Below are 21875 nucleotides of genomic sequence, written 5' to 3'. Positions count from 1 at the left end.
GATTTCACGGTCCAAAACAATGTTTATTGTTGAGAACTACTTGTCAAGGGAGATGGATGTTAGTTTAAAATGTTGGTACTCTTTGTGGTGTAGGTTTTCCATTGTTACGTCAGATGGCTCGCTTCAACAAATTGAGATCAGTCAGGGACAGAGTGGCTCTACCTTTCCCAAGTACATTTCTATTCACACGAGTAGGATTTGCAACAATGTTTTCTGCTTTGACCGGCATCTTGAACATAATCTTTTTGTGGCTGTTCACAAGAACTCTGGTAATTATTTTCTATGTTATAGAAGTGATGGTTTTGAATTTAAGCAGTGCATTATATTATAGACAAACAAATCAATGTAGGCTCTGGTTTACTTCTGACTATTAGTCTGATATTGAGAGACACACCCCTTTCTATATGGTAAAAGATTATGCAGGAAATGCTGATGATTTTCGGCTATTGCTTTTGTTAATACCATGTATAGTATTAGAATCTTATGATTTGATACAATTTGACAACCTACCAATACATATCATACGATGAATCTAAAATGACTTTGTATCATTAGGAACCTTTCACTTGATCCATTTTGGTCTATTTTAACAAGGGAAAGCAAAGCAACAAAGAGAATATCTTAAAAAATATTTTCAAAAGCAAAATAAAGTTCGTGCGTCATTAGGAACCTTTTACCTCAACTGGTAAAATTCAGGCTGAATTACTTACAATACAAGCTTCTTTATTCCAACCTCTTTATTCTGCTTGTAATTTTAGGAACTTTTATGCAGATTAAATTATATACTGTGTTTGGCTTCTCTATATGTGTATAATGTTTGATGTCTTTCATTTAAATTTTATTTAGAAAGAAATATAGATTTTATATCTTTTTGCTGTATGAAAAGGACGTTTTCTGTATAATTTCAGGACTTGGCTTTTAGTTTAAATAATTATATAGTAATTCCACAACAAATATATGTGGGTTTTCAAGCTACCGGAAGGTTTGGACTATATTAGCACTTTTTTTTTTTATAATGTTTTTACATGTTTAATGTTCTATCAAAACCACCTAATTAAGGGTCTAAACTGTAAAATATGTATCTTGTATGAGTTATATTACGTACATACTCTAATTTCTTCTCAATGTAGTGGTGAGAACGTTGTGTTTGAAGAGTGAGCATACTAGACAACATAGGATTAAGAATGATTGTATTAGATAGAAAATTAAGGTAACAACTATTGTTGAAAAAAATGGCAAAATCTTGCCTTAGCTGATTTTTGAATATGTGGAGAAGACTTATAAAACCCCTACTAGTAAGGAGGGTTGGTTATGTGGAGGGTAGCCCTATCACTAGAGCCAGAGGGAGATTAAGAAAAACTACAGGCCAAATTGATAAGAAGGATTTACGATCAGAGGTCAATGGACTCTTGATAAGGAAAGAAGTAGTTTTAGGGATTTAGGTAACCGAAGAACCAAATGAGAGCTAGGGAATCGTGAATAGAAGAGATTCCGAAGAGAATTTTATTAATCAGAGTGAGCAGAGTGAAGATTTGTGTTTTTACAATAGAATGAATATTTTCTTTCAGGTATGGGTCTTATTCCCTTTTATACCCTTAACTAACATATCTCCTAACATATCCAACCCCTAATTGATATAACTAACTCCATATCAATCCCCCCTGCTTGAAAAAAATCCTTGTCCTCAAGGATGAAAAGAAGGAAACTTCTGTTTTAGATCATAGTAAAACTCCCAGCTAGCATCTTCGGGAAGTTGGTGCTTCCACTTAACCAAGACTTTCGTGACAGCTTTGTTTCCCCTTTTTACAGTAGCTCGATCCAAAATTGCTTCAGGTTCTTTGTCAGAAATGGCATCAGCAGTAGGGGTGGGTAGATGGACCCGGGTCCGCGGACCGGTCCGTAAGCCCGCGGATTTCGCGGATAACGAACCCGTTTTTTTCAAATCCGTATGATTATGTATAATTTTTGAGCCCGGCCCGTTAAGTCCGCGGACTTGACGGATTTAATCCGCGGGCTCGCGGGCTAGTCCGCGGACTTCACATTTAATATTTTTAAATATTATGATTTTAATATTAAGTTGTGTATTTATTTTTTTAAAATTATTATGACATTAAAATTATGTTTAGTTGGTATATATTTGTCATTTGAATGATTTTTATGACATTTTGATGTTTTTATTATTGAAAATTTGCTACTATTATTTAAGTATTTGTAATTATTTTTATTTTAAAATTTTAATATTTAGTATTTTAAACCATTTTAACTATTGATAAATTTTAGTATGATAAAATTTAGCTTATAAATAAAAAATATTTTTTTCTTCTAATTTTATGTATTTTTATTTTTAAAAAATTTATTTTTTTGAACCATTATTTAGGCCCGCGGACCGGTCCGTTATCCGCGGATTTTGGCGGGCCGGATACGGACTTAAAAAATAAGTCCATTTATTTTACGGACCGGACTTATCCGGCCCGTATAAAACGCGGGTTTTACGGACCGGGCCTTAAACGGGCCGGACCGGTCCGTATACCCACCCCTAATCAGCAGCATGTAGAGGAAGTGCAGGGCTTGAAACCAGATCACCAATATGCCTTTTGAGCTGTGAGACATGAAAAACAGGATGTATTCGAGACGAGGTAGGAAGATCCAGCTTGTATGCAACAGCTCCAATACGGTCTAACACCTTCAAAGGACCGAAAAACTTAGGACTCAATTTAGCACAATTTCTGTGAGCAACAGAAACTTGTCGATAGGAGTGTAGCTTGACATAAACAAGTCTCCAATTACAAATTGTCTATCAGTCCGGTGTTTGTCTGCAATTTGTTTCATCCTGTCTTAAGCCCTTCGTAAATTAAACTTGAGAACCTTTAGCATTTCTTCTCTTTTTACCAAGCTTCTATCAACCAATCCCAACTTGGATTCCCCAGGTAGATAAGGCAAATAAGTTGGAGGAGGTTGTCCATAAACAATCTCATAAGGAGTGGCTTGTATAGAAGTATGAAAGGTAGTGTTGTACCACCATTCAGCCAAAGGAAGCCATTTGGACCACTGTTGAGGACAGTCAGAACACATGCACCTTAAGTATGTTTCAAGGCAGCGATTGACCACTTCAGACTGTCCATCAGTCTGAGGGTGATAGGAAGTGGACAACTGAATCTGGACCCCTTGTAGACTCATGAACTCCTTCCAAAATTGGCTAGTGAAGACTGCATCTCTATCACTAGTGATAGAATCTGGGAACCCGTGGAGTTTGAAGACATTATCCATGAAGGACTGGGCTACTTCAGCAGCTGTATAGGGATGGGATAAAGCCATGAAATGTGCAGCTTTACTTAATTTGTCTACAACCACAAAAATAACCTTTTTGCCCTCAATAAAGTCCATGGTGATGTGCTGCCATACATGACCCGGGATCGGGAGAGGTTGTAACAAGCCAGGAGAAGCTGTCATATCATACTTACATTGCTGGCACGTAACGCATTGTTGAACAAACAGTTGAACATCCTTGTGCATCCCTTTCCAATACACTACCGCTTTGAGTCTTTGTAGAGTAGCCTGCCTGCCCGAATGTCCTCCAACTGCAGAGGCGTGTAACCACTGGAGGATATCTTTTCTCAAGGTCTGATCACCTCCAATAACCAATCTCCCTTTCCTTCGCAGTTCACCATTAACCCAAGTGTGATACTTGTGTGATGATGGATCCTTCTCAATCTCAGAAATTACTTTCTGCAGAGCATAGTAGTCAATAGCAGGCGGAGCGGCCGCAATCGCGACGCATCGGAGCAGAGCGGCCCAACCCCGCCATTTGGATGCTGTCGCGTCGCAGATGAGTGTCGCGGCCGGAGCGGCCGTGGCGGCGGCGGAGCGGAGCGGCCAGAAACGCGAGAATTGCGGCGCTTTTTCTGACCTACCCTTCATTAAGGGTAAGTTTGTATTTTCTTTGGGCTTTATTTGCCCTAATTTTACCCCTCCCTCTCGCGGAAGTCTCCCTTTTCTCACTCGCGCACTCCCTCTCCTCTCTCTCTACTCTCGCACTCCCTGGACGTTCGTTTCTTCTCTGTCAAGGCAGTCGTCCAGCTCCGACGCACTGTTCCGACGGTCCTTTAGTTCCGACGTCGCCGTCTAGCTCCGTCGCTCGTCCAGCTTCGACGTCGTCCAACTCCGACGCGCCTCCAGCTCCGACGCCGACGCTCCAGCAGCTCAAACGTGCCCTCTTCGTGCCCCGTCTGTCTTCTTTCTCTTTTATATTCCTATTTTATATTTCAAGTTTTCAACAGATTTTTTTTTATTTCTCATTAAATTTAATTAAAGCAGAATTTTTTTTTTAATTTCTGAATAAATTTAATTTAGCAAATTTTATTTTTAATTTCTGATTAAATTTAATTCAGCAATTTTTTTTTAATTTTTAATTAAATTTATTTCAGCAGATTTTATTTTTAATTTCTGATTAAATTTAATTCAACAATTTTTTTTTAAATTTCTAATTAAATTTAAATCAGCAGATTTTTTTTTTAATTTTTAATTAAATTTGTTTCAGCAGATGTTTAATGCATGAATTTAGAGTTTGTTTTTAACTTTTATATATATATTATTAATTATTTAATATATATAAATTAATATTAAAATAGCGGTTATCCCGCTCCGCGTCATCCCGCTATCCCGTTTTTAGGGTCGACCGCTCCGTTCCGCTATCCGGGATTGACTACTAAATCAGACCACTAAATCAGATTGGAATTGGCAAGTAACTAGAGCATGGCATTCCGGTAAGTCCAATCTAGAGAGTGCATCAGCGACAACATTCTCTTTCCCTTGTTTATACTCAATAGAAAAATCAAATTCCATGAGTTTGACTAACCATTTTTGCTGAAAAACAGTGGATAGTCTCTAGTCTAGGATATATTTCAGGCTGCGATGATCAGTTCGAATAATGAAGTGCCTATTTAACAAGTAATGTCGCCATTTTTGGACAGCAAACACCACTGCAATGAGATCTTTTTCATACGTGGAGAGAGCTTGTTGTTGTTTATTGAGAGGTCTGCTGATATAGGCAATAGGATGGTTAGCTTGCATCAATACTGCTCCAATGCCCGAGCCAGAAGCATCCACTTCAAATACAAATGTTTTGCTAAAATCGGGTAATGCCAAGACAAGGGTAGAAGACAGCAAGTGCTTGAGATGCTGGAAGGCTAATTTGGCTTCCTGTGTCCAAGAAAAATTATTCTTTTTTAGCATATCAGTGAGAGGTTTAGCCACAATTCCATACCTGTGAACAAACCGCCTGTAATATCCAGCTAGCCCAAGGAAGCCTCTAAGTTGTTTTATGGACTGCGGCAATGGCCAATGAACCATAGCTTCTATTTTTGCTGGATCAGTTGAAACACCCTCACCACTTATGAAATGACCCAAGTATTCTACCTTTCCAACAGCAAAGTAGCATTTGGACCTTTTGGCAAATAACGAATTCTTTCGCATGGTTAACAAGACCTGCTGTAAATGTCTCACATGATCATCGAAGGACTTACTATAGATGAGTATATCATCAAAAAAAACCAATAGAAACTTCCTCAAAGTGTGTTTGAAAATGTCATTCATAAGGCTTTGGAAGGTGGCTGGGGCGTTTGTAAGCCCAAATGGCATGACCAAATACTCGTAGTGTCCTCCATGTGTCCTAAAGGCTGTCTTTCCCACATCAAATTTGGCCATTCTGACTTGATTATAACCTGCTCGCAGATCTATTTTCGAAAACACCGTAGAGCCATGCAACTCATCCAATAAGTCATCCACCAATGGAATAGGAAACTTGTTTTTGATTGTAGCTTGATTCAGATCTCTATAATCCACGCATAAGCGCCAAGAACCGTCTTTCTTTCCAACCAGTACCACTGGGCTTGCATAGGGGTTGGTGTTGTGTTGTATAACTCCAGTCTTCAAATATTGCTGAATCAAGCCTTCTATAATATCCTTTTGATGTCTTGCATACCTGTAGGGTCGTTTATTCACAGGGTTAGCGCCCTGTATTAACGAAATTTTATGATCATGGTTGGGTCTAGAAGGAGGAAGTTGTGTGGGCTCCTGAAAAATGTCTTTGAAGTCATCCAAAAGCTGCAAAATGATTTGTGGAATAGCTGGTTGAGCCGCATGTGTAGTCATAGATTGAAGTAAGGAAGTATCATCTTCGCATAGGCTGATCATTGTAAGGTGTACCCCGTCTTGTAGAGTCTTTTGTACCTGTTGTCTTTTAATGGTATGGAGTCCACTGGAAGAGGCACCTCGAAGGACATGTCTGCGGCCTTGGACGATAAACTCCATTGTCAATTTGTCAAAGTTCCAAGTAATGTTACCTAATGTCACCAACCATTCGATGCCAAGCACCAAATCATAGCAACCTAAAGGAAGAAGCAACATAGCCGAAGTGAAAGTAGTTTGCTGGATCGTCCAAGAGAATTCCTGTACCACTGAGGAAATTTGCAATTTAGTTCCATCTGCAACAACCACATTCAAAGGTTCCAATTCCACAATCTGACAACCCAACTTCTTGGCTATAATAATATCCAAGAAGTTGTGGGTACTGCCACTATCGATCAGCACATGGAGAGGTTTCTTGTTATGATAACCAGTAATTCGCATGGTTCTAAAATTGGCAATTCCTGTTAAGGCATTCACTGAAATTTGAGGCTCCTTCATCCCGACTTCTTCATTTTGTGTAGCACTATCAAGTGTTAAGACTTCGTCATCACCTTCATTGACTTCTAAAACGTGTATCTGCAATTTCTTGTGAGTCAAACTGTGGGATTGAGTAAAGGGTTCATCGCAAAAGTAACAAAGGTCTTTAGCTCTCCTTTCAGCCATATACGCTGGGGTAAGATTCTTGTGAATCGTGGGAGCTGTCTTGGAGTTTTCTACCCCTGCAGTTGGTAGAGCAACCGGTTTTTCTCCTAGTATTGACTTTTGGTTAGAAAGATTTTGAGTCTGTTTCGCGAGGGTAGTTACTACCGAGGATTGAGAACTGGCAGCTTCATACATCTTTGCCAGAGTAAATGCCCTTCTCACAGAATCTGGCGGAAACATCCTGACCAGCATTTGAATGTCCTGCTTTAGTCCTCCCAAGAAACAGCTCAACGTATGCTCTTCAGACTCAGAGAGTTGTAACTGAGCCACGATAGCATCAAAATCCTCATGGTATTTCTCAACACTAGTGGTTTGTCTCAGCTTCATTAATTCCGCCATTGGATCATCACAGACTGCACCGAACCTGTCAATCAATAGGTTTGTGTACACCGCCCAATTATGAATAGGAAAATTACCTGCAGAACGAACGAATGCCGTATGCCATTGCAAGGCTTTGCCTTCAAGGTGGATGATCACTATCTTGACTTTCACATCATTGGGAGTATTATCAATAGAGAAATAATTCTCAGCTTGGTAGATCCATTGATGCACGTTATCGCCCCCAAATTTCGGAAAATGGATTCTGGCCAGTCTTGTTCCGTAAGAAGAATGTGGATGAGACCCCTTGTGCTGAGTCGCACTCCCAGAAGAATGATGACTGTCATCGCCTTCGTGTGAACTCCGGAAGACTTCTTGAATGCTGTTCTTTAAAGATTCATCCAGCGCCTTCTTGATGTTTCCTGTAAGCTCAATCAAACGCGTTTCTAATCGGGCTGCGAGACGATCCTCCATCTCCTTCATTGTTGCCTGAGTCCTGGTGTTTTCGGCCATGGAGAAGGATTGCGAAAGGAAGGGACAGGTTGATACCAATTGATAAGGAAAGAAGTAGTTCTAGGGATTTAGGTAACCGAAGAACCAAATGAGAGCTAGGGAATCGTGAATAGAAGAGATTCCGAAGAGAATTTTATTAATCAGAGTGAGCAGAGTGAAGATTTGTGTTTTTACAATAGAATGAATATTTTCTTTCAGGTATGGGTCTTATTCCCTTTTATACCCTTAACTAACATATCTCCTAACATATCCAACCCCTAATTGATATAACTAACTCCACATCATCTCTATACACATGATTCACAACAGAATGTTCTGGCATTGTTTGATCCATGTAGCTGGTGGGAAAAGGCTTGGTTTTTGTTGCTGTTGTTTATTTTTTATAAGAGATTATTTCATGTGGGCATCCATTCAAGTCATGTCATTTTTTTTATTGGTCATATTCACTGATTTCATGCCTTAGAATATACATGGAAATCCATATTTTTTATTTGGACCATGAACATGGAGCAATTCATTACTGAACTTGTATTATGCGATCTTGATTCGAATTTCAAAACATATTTTATTCTCTGATCTTGTACATCTTCCATTTCTCTAACAGTATTTCTTCTTTTATATTCTTGGAACATGGAGAATAGAGTGTAGAGTTTTTACAAGTCATTTATTTGCCAAACATTATTTGTCCAAGTTCTCCACTGACATGTTACACATATCTTTAGGAACTTGCCATCTTTCTCTGTTGCGCAAGAATTCAAGTACAGAATTGGAGCAGTTGTTCTCTTTGCAGTTTGAGGGATTATATTTAAAGCCAAAAGGTTATAGAGGTCAACTGACATATCCAAAGGTGCTAATCTCACCACAAGCTACATTCATTGCTACTCTGGATTTGACAGGGTGCTTGCATATTTTTAAGATGGACAAGGAAAGTTTTACGCTCTCCCGGTTTGTCTTGGTAGAGAGAGATGATTCACCAATGTCTGATAATTCATCCAATGGAGGGAACAAATCTTTTGTGGATTTTACTTGGTGGTGTGACCATATGCTTTCCATTGTAGATAGGAATGGTGTGGTTATGTTGATTGACATCCTTAATGGTTTTAAAGTTCCAGAAGAGGATCCTGTATATTTTTTACCTGTTCTGGGAAGAGCACCAAAATATAAGGGCTATGTGTTTCTTTTAGCAAGTCTATCATCCAAAGAAAACCATAATCCTTCTGATTTTGGATCGACAGAGGAGTTGCATCAGACAGAGTGGATAATTGATGATAGGCTTAGTCAAATTCACCTTTCTAGATTGCTCTGGCACCTTGTTTCATTTACTGAGAAATCTGTCCCGGAAATGTATGATATACTGATTAGCAAGAAAAGATTTGAGGCTGCTCTGGATTTTGCTGATAGTCATGGACTGGATAAAGACAAAGTTCTGAAGTCACAGTGGTTGAATTCTAGCCAAGGAGTAAATGAAATAAATATTTTTTTATCAAATATTAAGGATAGAAATTTTGTACTTTCTGAATGTGTTGATAGAATTGGACCGACAGAAGATGCTGTGAAAGCTTTGCTGGCTTATGGTCTACGCATTACTGATCATCATAGATTCTCAGAAGTAGATGATGATAATTCTAGTCAAGTATGGGATATTCGTTTGGCCAGACTTCAAATCTTGCAATTTAGAGACAGGCTGGAAACATATCTTGGAATAAACATGGGCAGGTATCCAAAAAGTTACAGATGTCTATTTTGATAAAATAAACTATCTTTTTTATGCTGTTTTTGTTATATTTTAAATTTTTTTATAATTTTATTTTTCATTTTTTATTAAAATATAATATCATTAAGAGAAGAAATTAGAATTAGTTGGGGGATAGGGAATCGGGAATCCTCTTTAACAATGAGCAAAACACAAGATAAAGAAAACATCAATCAAGCAAATTTGCCTAATACCTCAGCATATATGTTGGGGAGCCCTTTCAAAAAATCTGTGTATTTTACACCAAATGGAAGCCAAGTGCCTAATCTATATCAATTCTTGTGCCATGGAGACCTCCTTAAAGACGCAAGAATTATATCCAACCACATGCACCAAATTGTAGCATGGGTTGCATTTTGCCACTAGACTTGTAGCCATGATAATAAAACATTGGTCCCCATGCAGCATTGAGTGAAAGCCATAAATTCCAAACAGAGTTCCAATGAGAAATAAAGGCAGAGCAATGTAGAGATGAGGAACCATTTTAAAACTAGAACCACACTGTCATCACATAATACAGATCAGGCAAAATGACTTATAGAAAACTTAAAATTTGTTTTGTATCAATCTTTTGTTTTAGCTTGAATGTAACTTTTCTAAGATTTTGTATTCCCATGCAGCACTTTAGCAATAATTTTTTCATTATAGTATGCTCTTTAGATTTTTTCTTTTAATTTGGTCCATAACATCATCAGAAAGTAAGTAACCTTTATAAGATAAGTTTTGGATTCCCAAGGTTATCCTTCCAAAATGCCAATTTAAGGGGGAGGAATATTGAATAAATGGTTACTTATGTTAAACTAATAAACTCACTATAATCTATATACCCGGTCTTTAAATTGAAATATTGTCATTTACTTGTGTGTTCTAAAATCTTAATGGTAAGTTATTTAAGATTAACTTCAAGATTGTGATTATATCAATTAAATCTTTAACGTGCTTTTGTCTATTTATTTTCTTTTGTTGACGATGTTGCAATACCCCATCTCCCTGTACCATATAGATCAACAATAAAACTTTAGACATACATATGTGCATACATTCTGAGATATAGCCATGTTAATGGTTTAGAATGATAAGATATTGATTACTTGTGATTGTTCAATAATTCTGATGGTTTCCACTGACTCAAAGTTCATTGACACAGTTTTCTGCAGGTTTTCTGTGCAGGAATATAGCAAATTCCGCATTATGCCTATTAATGAAGCTGCAGTAGCACTTGCTGAAAGTGGAAAAATTGGTGCATTAAACTTGCTCTTCAAGCGTCATCCATATTCTTTGTCTCCCTCTATGTTGGAAATTTTAGCTGCCATCCCAGAAACAGTTCCTGTACAAATGTATGGGCAGCTTCTACCTGGGAGGTCTCCTCCATCTAGTGTTGCTGTGAGACAGGATGATTGGGTTGAATGTGAGAAGATGGTTCACTTCATCAATGCATCAGTTAAAAACCATGATATTCAGATCCAAGTCAAAACTGAACCTCTTGTTAAGCATTTCCTTGGATTTCCATGGCCATCAATTGATGAGCTCTCAAGTTGGTATAAAAATAGAGCTAGAGCTATGGACGATTTTAGTGGTCAGCTGGATAATTGCCTCAGCTTACTCGAGTTTGCTCTCCGCAAAGGCATATCTGAGTTACAGGAGTACCATCAGGATGTCTTATTCTTACATCAAATTATTTATTCCAATGATGAAGATTGTGAAATGAGCTTCAACATGAGTCTTGCCATGTGGGGAGAATTGTCAGACTATGAAAAATTTAAATTTATGCTTAAGGGAGTCAAAGAGGAAAATGTAACTGAAAGATTGCACAATAGAGCCATTCCTTTTATGCGTGAAAAGTTTCGCAAGGAATCCTTAATTGGAGATGTCACTCTTCCTGATCTTACAAATCAAAATATAGATGAATCATTTTTAGTCAGATGGTTGAAGGAAACTTCTTCAGAGAATAAATTGGACATATGCTTGGAAGTAATTGAGGAAGGGTGCAGAAACTTCCATAGTAATGACTATTTCAAATCCGAGGTTGAAGCTGTTGATTGTGCCTTGCAATGCATATACTTGTCCACAGTTACAGATAGATGGAGTATTATGGCAGCAATACTATCTAAACTTCCTCAACTACGTGGTGAGTTTGGCTTTATGTCTATTCTATTCTAGTACCAATGAGATGTTGTAATTTTAATTTTAATAATTTCTCGGTTTTGGTGAGTGGTTTTTTGCTCGTCAATGTTTCTGGGGGTTTCACTAGAATAGTTGAAAGAAATAAAAGGGAAAATAATATACAGGGCCATTAAATTGTACCCTTCTGCAAGTAGACAACCTTAACTTTTAATTCATTTACTTGTAATTGATCCATAAACCATATTTATTGTCCCAATAAGTTCTTCTGTTAACTAGGAGTTAAATGGTTAACAGTGAAAACTGTTAAATGATCCTGCCCGCTGATTTAGGTTAAACCTTAATTGTTTATTTTTTATATTTAATCATTTTCCCATATTTTTTAAGTTAATTAAATTAAAAAAAAAGAAGAAAGAAACACATCTCTGTCTGGTCTTCTTCTTGTTGGAACCCATGAATTTATGGGCCATGAGATCATAAAGGGTAAAGGTCATCAGACTGCAGTTGATTGGTGGGTTTTTGAAGTCTTATAGAGGGGTTGTTTGTAAAGAAATCTTAGCATGTATTAGCATGTTAAAGAGGGGCTAAAGTTGGTATACACCATTGGGAGCAGAAGCCTTCCTGTAGATGAAGGTTGGGGCTTTGCACAGAGAGAGAAGAAAGGAGACAAAAAAGAAGACCATGCATCTCCTATTCTTGTTTTTTTTTAAGAAACTTACTGGTATGTGTATAAGAAAAAGTGTTTTAAAAATAAAAAAAGAAATTAATAATGGGAGATCTAAAAAAAAAAAGCTGTTTCAATCTAAATCATGTAATGAACTGTCAAAAGATCATTTCACTTCGTAAAATAAGAGCACCTGGCTCTGCCCATTCACAATGACTCGATTCTATGTCCAAACATCACAAGCCAGCAGATGTGGTAACCATTAAATCTAATACACATAGTTTAAGGATCAATAAGGATAAATTGAAAGGTTTGGGTATAAGTTCAGGGAGTTTATGTACAGTTTCCCCCTTTCAAAGAAGTAAATAAAGTTGCCAAAAGATATAGCAAGACTTTTGAAGAAAATATTTAGATCTAAAGGGGATCATCATCATATTTTTTAGCAAATTATTATTCATAATCTTGGGGAAATTTTAGGAAATAGCAATATTTTTTTTCCTTGAGGGGGATTATCTGTGGATGATCTCCCAAGCTTAGGCTTAGTTTTACCTTGGAATTTCCTTCAATGAAGTGTATAGAAATCTCAACTGATACATATGGATCAGTGGATGCATTTTTTTCCCCAATTCCCGAGCCATTTGTTTTACGTCGGGTATAATTGGTTTGGAATATTGTATTAATGATATCTTTGCAGTTTTACAGTTAGTTAAAATTTGATTTGATCTATATATTATTGAAAATTTGAATTTTTTTATTGGGAAGTTAATGGTGCACTTCTCTGTGATTTCCAGTGCAACCCTAACATAAAAACTTTCTATTTATCCATTCCTTAAGCAGTGCCTTTAAGGTGCACTAAATGTTTTTTATCAAGTCTGTAATGTAAGAATTGCAAGACAAACTATGGAGAATCTGAAATGGTGCCAAATGTTGGTAAGCAGGTACACTAGATGTACTGGTGAAGACACAACAGTTTCAAAAATAAGTGGTCAACAATGTTCACTTAATGGGTTAACCATATAATGAATTAATTAAATGCAAGCCTGGTGAATTTTTCAAAACTAGAAATATTTTCCATCAGGAAATCCTAAGTTACAATCCTTTGTCATATATATATATATATATGGTAAAGGATATACAGGTCTTGCTAACCAGTTTCCTAATGACATCTGGGAGAATTCAAGCTTGTATTTGCTTCGTCTCACTTTTGAATTATTTTTTTCTGGCATCCAGCCTTCCTCTTCTACACTTTAAACAGGATAACAATTTTCTTGTAATGAATCTGGCTTTTCATGCCTAACTTTCTTCAAATCTTTTGAAATGCACATTGTATATTTTTCACAGGCACATGGATTACTAGTCTTATAAAAACTTCTAATGACTGTAGTTTTCCATGCTAACCTTCACCCAAACTTTTGGAAGTTTCACCATCCTATGTATTATTTTTGTTTATTTTTAGTCCTGTGTATTATAAGTCAGTGTCATTTTCTTTGTGTTAGATCTTGGAACACAGTTATGCAACATGTTCCTTGCCTAATTAGTTTCTTTCGCAAAGTGTATTCGCTTCAATGCTGAAAATGATTTTTCTTGTTTTAGTTGTTTAGTGTGGATGATATTTCTGCTTGCAATCCTTTTATTCTATATTGTTTTGCTTCCCTTTTGTTGTATATTTGATTGACATGTTTGTGTGGTTGAGCTGGGGAGCTGGGGTGTGCATATAATTTGAATCCCAAAACGTACCAATGACACATCCTGCAAATCTGTGTGCCTGGATGCATTGTTGAGTGAATTGATGTGGATTTCATTTGGTTAATTCAGTTACATTTAGTTTCAACCTATTTATGAGTATATTAATATATGTATATATTATTAAACAGATGGTGCAATTCAAGTTGAGGACCTTGAGAGAAGACTTAGAATTGCTGAAGGTCACATTGAAGCAGGGAGGCTTTTGGCATTTTACCAGGTTGGTACTTTGTCCTTTATGAGCAACCAAACTTGTACACCTTTAGTTATTCACGAAGTTGATCTCTATTGGCCTGTTTTTATATGTCACAAAATGGCATTCGGACAGACTGTTTTATTTCTTCAGATAATGGTCAAAAGAATTCAATACTAGCAGGCCATATGTCAATTGATTATATGGTGAAATCAAATTAATAGTACAATTCACTATTTGGAAATTTGATTCTACAATTCACGTTATTGTTTTGTAGCTAGATTGTGTTTACCATGTTATCTTATAGATAATGGATCTATACAGGTCCCAAAGCCATTGAACTTTTTCCTAGAGGCTCAATCGGATGAAAAGGGTGTAAAGCAGATTATACGTCTTATTCTTTCTAAATTTATTCGTCGTCAGCCTAGTCGATCAGATAGTGAATGGGCCAGCATGTGGCGTGATATGCAGTACTTGAGGGAAAAGGCATTTCCTTTTCTGGACCCAGAGTATAATTTGACTGAATTCTGCAGAGGACTTCTTAAAGCTGGGAAGTTTTCTCTTGCACGAAATTACTTGAAGGGTACAAGTTCAGTTGCTTTGGCGTCAGAGAAGGCTGAAAACCTTGTCATTCAAGCAGCTAGGGAGTACTTTTTCTCAGCTTCAAGTCTTTCTTGTTCTGAAGTAAGATTTTCTGTAACAACTTATTACCTGTGTTGTCTAATGTTTTAAATCTTTGCTACCCTTTCTCACAAGAATGCATCCATCATATTAACACAAACATGAATTCAGCTGTAAGAACTGTTGTTCAACATTTTCCTTCTTTTCTTTTTATAGATTTGACATTTTTGACCCACTTTAAAATAGGGAATGAAACCATATAGAGTTTAATATATATTATGCTCTTTTCAACTGTTGTAAATCACCTCAAAAGGCCATTATTGCTTCTGGATAGTCTTTAAGCAGCTATGTTTAATGCTAACCTACCCTCAAATAAATGATTTGATTAATTAGTTATGTTGCTACGATTTGTTCCAGATCTGGAAGGCTAGAGAATGTCTTAAACTATATCCGACTAGTGGAAATGTGAAGGCAGAGGAAGATATTATTGATGCACTTACAGTTAAACTTCCAAACCTTGGGGTGAATATTCTGCCCATGCAATTCAGGCAAATAAAAGATCCTATGGAAATTATAAAAATAGCAATCACAAATCAATCTGGAGCATATTTTCATGTTGATGAACTTATCAATGTTGCCAGACTTCTTGGCTTGAGATCTGCTGATGACATATCAGCTGTTGAGGAAGCTATCGCTAGAGAAGCTGCAGTTTCTGGTGATTTACAATTGGCATTTGATCTTTGTCTTGGTTTGGCTCGAAAAGGGCATGGTTACATATGGGATTTATGTGCTGCAATTGCAAGAGGTCCTGCCCTTGATAATATGGATGTGGACTCTCGAAAGCAGCTATTAGGTTTTGCTTTAAGCCACTGTGATGAGGAATCTATTGGTGAGCTTCTCCATGCGTGGAAAGATCTAGATATGCAAGGCCAGTGTGAAACATTGATGATGTCAACAGGGACAGATCCTTCCAAATTTTCTGTTGAAGGCTCATCTCTAAACTCACTTCCAAAGCAAAGTTTTCAGAATATACTAGATGGAAATGGTTGCTTTCAGGAGTTTGGTAGTATTAGTTATGACAATCAGGATGTTCATCTTGAGAAAACTAGAGACCTGCTTTCCATTGTTGCAAAAACCTTGGCTATTGGGGATCGAACTGATTGGGCATCGATCTTGACTGAAAATGGGAAAGTTCTGTCTTTTGCTGCTTTACAGCTCCCTTGGTTGCTTGAATTAAGTAGGAAAGGAGAAAATCATAAGAAATTTAGTGCTGGAAAGCTGTATCTAAACATCAGAACACAGGCTGTGGTAACCATTTTGTCCTGGTTAGCCAGAAATGGATTTGCTCCCAGAGACAACCTGATTGCCTCTCTAGCAAAATCAATTATGGAACCACCAGTCACTGAAGAGGAAGATATAATGGGGTGCTCCTATCTTCTGAACCTAGTGGATGCCTTTACTGGGGTAGAAATTATAGAAGAACAGCTCAAAATAAGAAAAAACTACCAAGAAATCTGTAGCATCATGAGTGTTGGGATGGCATACAGCTTACTACACAACTCTGGAATAGGGACTGATCCTGCTCAACGGAAGGAGCTGTTAAAAAGGAGGTTTAAGGAAAAACATGCATCGCCAAGTTCTGGTAATTGGCTTTTCTGTTATTTGTTTTTCATTGTATTTATTTTATTGTTAACTCCTAGATTTCTCCTTTTTTATTATTATTTTTTTATACTTTATGTATATTGTTTCTATTTAAAATGTCTGTTGATCATGCTTGTTTTGATTAAGGACTTATTTCATCCACCTTCATTTCTCTCTTATTTGGCATCCATAACTGACCAAGACACTTTTTTTTTTTTTTTTTTTTTTAATTCAGATGATATAGATAGACTGGGCAAGGTACAGTCCTCATTTTGGAGAGAGTGGAAACTGAAGTTAGAAGAGCAAAAGCGTCTCACTGAGCATTCAAGGGCACTAGAGACAATAATTCCTGGGGTTGAAACACAGCGCTTTCTGTCCAGGGACTCCATCTATATTGAGAATGTTGTTATCTCTCTCATTGAGTCAGTGAAGTTAGAAAAAAAGCACATTTTGAAGGATGTTTTAAAATTGGCCGACACTTATGACTTGAACTGTACTGAGGTATGAGGACTTGCAAATGTATTGCTTACAATGAAATTATTTGTCTTAGTTCCTTTTGGCTCATTGATGGTGTTGTAAAAGTTCTATTCTTGGCGGCGCTATTTTTGGTAAATTCAGTGTCAAGTATCATTAGTTTTCATCATAAAGTTAGTATAAATGTATTTTTGTTCAGCAGTGTCTTCACTTGAAGGGATGTTGAATTATAAATTTATTTTCATCCCATCTTTAACTGCATGAGCGTTCAAGTCAACTAGTTCTTTGAACAAAATGCAGCATAATCCATTGAAGAGACCTCATTACTTTTGTTTTTTTTGGTGTAGGTGCTATTGCGTTACCTAAGTGCTGTCCTTGTTTCTGATGTTTGGACCAATGATGATATTACATCTGAAGTTGCAGGTTATAAAGGAGAAATAATTGGTAATAGTGCAAAAACCATTGAAACCATCTCAACAATTGTATACCCTGCAATTGATGGTTGCAATAAACCTCGCCTTGCTTATGTGTATGGCTTGTTATCAGAGTGCTACTTGCAACTGGAAAGTACCAAAGATATATCACCAGTAGTTCAGGCTGATGATGTAAATGTCAATCTAAGCTTAGCACAATATTACAAGGTCATCGAGCAAGAATGCAAAAATGTATCCTTCATCAATAACCTGAACTTTAAAAATATTGCTGGGTTGCATGGTTTGAACTTTGAGTGCTTTAGTGCTGAAGTTTATGCATGTATTGAGGAAAGCAGCCTGTCGGCTTTGTCAAAAATGGTACAGGCTCTTGAAAATATGTATGGTGATTCATTGCCTGATGGTTTCATGTCATGGCAGGATGTCTACAAGTATTACATCCTAAGTTCGCTGAGAGCATTGGAGACTACAGTTACTACTGATCCTAGTGTTAGAACTCCCGAATACCTTCAAGGCTTTATAAATAAGCTTGAACAAAGCTATGATTTGTGCCAAATTTATATTAGGCTTTTGAGCCAGTCTGATGCTTTAGGGATCATGAAGCAGTACTTCGCTGTAATCATGCCTCTCTACAGTTCATTTGGAATTTTACCTGACAATTCAACATGGCAAGAGTGCCTTATTGTTCTTCTTAACTTTTGGTTGAGATTGACAGATGATATGAAGGAAATTGCGTTGGAGGAAAATTCAGGAGAAACTAGTAGCTTTGATCCACAATGTTTAATGAATTGTCTGAAGGTTTTTATGAAATTGGTGATGGAAGATATTATCTCCCCTAGTCAGGGCTGGGGCAGCATATATGGCTATGTCAACTGCGGCTTAAATGGTGATTCTTCTGTAGAAATTTATAATTTCTGCAAAGCTATGATTTTTTCTGGTTGTGGTTTTGGTTCCGTTGCAGAGGTTTTTTCTGTTGCATCTTTGGAAACTGATTCTGCTTCTGATTGTGGTACATGTTCTCAGGATCTTCCGCGTTTCTATTTAGATATTCTAGAAGCTATTTTGTCAGAATTGATCAATGGATCCCATGAGAGCCAGAACCTGTATCATATACTGTCTTCTTTAAGCAAGCTAGAAGGTGATTTAAAAGTTATGCAATGTGTTAGAAATGTTATTTGGGAAAGAATGGTACAGTTCTCTGACAATTTACAGTTGCCAAGTTCTGTCAGAGTTTTTGTGCTTGAGCTCATGCAATTCATCTCGGGTAAAAATATTAAGGGTTTCTCTACAGAAATACTGGCCAATGTTCAACCATGGGAAGACTGGAATGAATTGATTTATGCTGGTAGAAAGAGTGAGACTGATGTTGACACGCAGTTGCCAGATCACAAAGACTCTTCTAGTAGGTTTACAAATACTTTGGTTGCTCTTAAATCATCTCAGCTTGTGGCTTCAATCAATCCTAGCATAGAAATTACCCCTGATGATCTGTTGAATGCAGACACGGCAGTGTCTTGCTTTTTGAGGTTGTGTGGAGATGCTACTGAAGATCTCCACTTTGATGCTCTGCTAGCTATTTTGGAAGAGTGGGATGGACTTTTCACTGCAGGGAAAGATGGAGAAACTACTGCTGAAGCATCTGATGGAGGAAATGACTGGAACAATGATGATTGGGACGAGGGATGGGAAAGTCTTGAGGAAGTAGACAATCCTGAGAAAGAGAAGACAGAAGACTCTGCTTCTGTTCACCCTTTGCATGTGTGTTGGGCGGAGATTTTCAGAAAAATCATAAGCCTATCTAGGTTTAATGATGTGCTGAGACTGATTGATCAATCATCATTAAAACCTAATGCTATGTTGCTTGATGAAGATGATGCTTGCAGCTTAACCCAGATAGCACTTGGCATTGATTGCTTTCAGGCTTTGAAGATGGCACTATTGCTGCCTTACAAAACATTACAGTTACAGTGCCTGGGTGCAGTTGAGGATAGCACAAGACAAGGCATCCCTCAAACAAGGAGCAAGGACCATGAGTTATTAATTCTCATTTTATCTTCTGGGATTCTCAGTTCTATCACCACTGACTCTACCTATGGTACTGTTTTCTCTTATATCTGCTATTTGGTTGGAAACTTGTCTAATCAATGTCAACAAGCTCTGGTGTCTGGTAGAGGCATTAATAACAATGAAGATCATGAGAATCAGTTACTTCTTTTCACAAGGATCCTTTTCCCTAATTTTATAGCAGAACTTGTGAAGGCTGATCAACATGTTCTAGCTGGATTTCTTGTCACAAAATTTATGCACAGTAATGAATCACTCCGTCTCATTAACATTGCTGGGGCCAGTCTTAATAGATATCTGGAAATGCAGTTGCACATGCTACAGGTCAACGAGTTCCCTGTTGAGAAGAAATGTAAAAATTTGAAGAATACTGTTGGCAGGTTGAGAGGCAAACTGAGCAGTTTGATTCAAACCATATTGCCATTGCTTTCTGCTAGTGTTAGTTGATAGTCGTTTCAATTTGATTACCCCGCTACCCTTTTATCCATTTCAGCAGTGGGTAGCATTTGTATCAAATATCAATATCAATATCAATTAGGATCCAAGGGTTTATTTACAGAGATATTTTCTTTTGGATAGAGATGATTTGCTTGGTCAAAAGAAAGGCATAGTTAGAGATTAAAATTTCATTCATACATGTATATGTGTATTCCGAGCTGGCTTTGAGACTTGTTTGTGTATTTGTCTACTCGACGGAAACACAAGAAATTTTCATTTAATTCTTTGTATTTATTTAGGAAGCTACCGATAGTATGTTTAACAAAACTAGTTATTGCATTCTTGAATTTTTGAACCTATTAGTAGATAATGTAAGGCAGAATATTGAAGTGGCAATTAAATCTAGAGAATGGAAGAATCGGTGTCAAATTAATCAAGTGCATGGGAGAAAAATATTTTACGTTTGAGGAAACTAGTATTTGTCTCTTAGAGCATTTCCAATGTGAGCAACTAAAGAGTTGTTTGGTGTATAAATTCATGTGTTTGATAGTTTCTACTGTATCACATCCGTGTTAAGTAATTACTTTATTTTTACTCTAATGGTGAATTTTTTCAAGTAATTATAAGAAATTTAACATTTTATAATTTTTTTAATATTGAATTTCATTATAATTTCTTCTTCAATGACACTTTTTTCTTCTTCTTCTTGCGTTGGACCATCATGTTTCCTAGTGTCGGACTATCATTCCACACGCGAACCACCGCGTTGCTCCTCTTTTTCTTTTTCTTCCCTTCTTTTTCTCTTGTTCTTCTCCTCTTTTTCTCTTCTTTTTTCTTATAGCAAGACATTGTTTTGTTGAACGCCTCCTCCGAAGATTGCACCTCCTTCGTTAGCCGCACCCATCTTCTCTTCCCTTTCTCCCCTTCTCTTCTCTTCACTTTCCTTCTTTTTTTAGTTAAAAGTTAATATTATTATATTTAAGTAACTTTTGCTTGTAGAAGCAACCCAAAAAAAATTGTTAGAATAACTTATTTAGAAAGTCTCTTCTGTTTATTAAATATTTTAATGTATTTTACTGATTGTACTCTAGCTTGATGTGATTGCTTTGGTCTGTAGACTTTTCAGCTTTTCTTGTAATATTCTTTTTCATTTATAATATAAGAAGATACATAGATCATAGGATTTGTGCCTTTTGATGCCTATTTGAACATTCAAGTCGATATCAGAGCGGGATTGATCCCGCTCTGTTGTTCGTTGTCGCTCGTCGCTGACCGTCATCGTTCGCCACTACCTCGTTAAGCACGACCTATCCCTATCAACTCCAGCATCATCGGAGTTCTCACGCGCTCTCACATGTTGCTTCTCTCTTCGGTTCTGTCAAGCACGTACTGTTCACGTGCCGTTGTTTGGTCATCGAAACCTCCACATCCAGCCACTACCTTGTTTGTCGGAGCCTTCTGAGCCTATTTCTGGACTCAGATTTGTGATTTGACCACTATTTAAGGTATGGGTTTACGTTTCTCTTCTGTTGTCCTTCTCTCTCTAATTCCTGGTGCATGAGCTTTCTTCTTATGGCATCTCCAGGTCCTATTTTGCCTATTTCTAACACTCTGACCATAACCACGGAGAAGCTCAATGGAAAACATTATTTATCATGGGCTGCCTCTGTGAAACTATGGTTCCTTGGTCAAGGGTACCACGATCACTTAGAAATGGAAGACACTGACGGGTCAGATGAAATTCGGGCTAAGTGGAAGAAGCTTGATTTTCAACTATGTGTTGTGTTGTGGCAGTCGGTTGAGCCAAATATTTTGGGGACACTCATTCAAAACTTGTTCTTTTTGGAAAAAAGGCTCAAAATATTTATGCAAACGATATTCAACGATCGTATGATGTTGCTCAAAAAATAGCATCCTTGAAACAAATTAATCATGAAATGACGTCTCACATTGCTGAAGCCCAAGCTGTTGTAGAAGAACTAAAAATGTTCCTGACAGATGATTCATTAGATG

General features: G+C 37.2%; 1 protein-coding gene across 1 annotated transcript in view; it reads left to right on the top strand.

Annotated features, from left to right (window-relative positions):
- LOC109812483 (neuroblastoma-amplified sequence protein) overlaps positions 1 to 20143 on the top strand; it is a 21117-nt gene extending 974 nt beyond the window's left edge. Inside the window, exons 5-12 of the mRNA XM_083076962.1 lie at positions 94 to 269; positions 8442 to 9435; positions 10630 to 11600; positions 14132 to 14220; positions 14518 to 14877; positions 15232 to 16456; positions 16691 to 16956; positions 17277 to 20143. Of these exons, the coding sequence (XP_082933088.1) occupies positions 94 to 269; positions 8442 to 9435; positions 10630 to 11600; positions 14132 to 14220; positions 14518 to 14877; positions 15232 to 16456; positions 16691 to 16956; positions 17277 to 19871 (6676 nt within the window). The 3' untranslated portion in view covers positions 19872 to 20143. The remainder of the gene's footprint in view (positions 1 to 93; positions 270 to 8441; positions 9436 to 10629; positions 11601 to 14131; positions 14221 to 14517; positions 14878 to 15231; positions 16457 to 16690; positions 16957 to 17276) is intronic.
- Positions 20144 to 21875: the final 1732 nt, after the last annotated feature.

The sequence above is a fragment of the Cajanus cajan genome, chromosome 6, assembly GCF_000230855.2.
Source record: "Cajanus cajan strain Asha chromosome 6, NIPB_CcT2T_4, whole genome shotgun sequence".
NCBI classification, from domain to species: Eukaryota; Viridiplantae; Streptophyta; class Magnoliopsida; order Fabales; family Fabaceae; genus Cajanus; species Cajanus cajan.
Note: the sequence above shows the minus strand (reverse complement) of the source record. Positions and strands in the feature narration are given on the sequence as shown.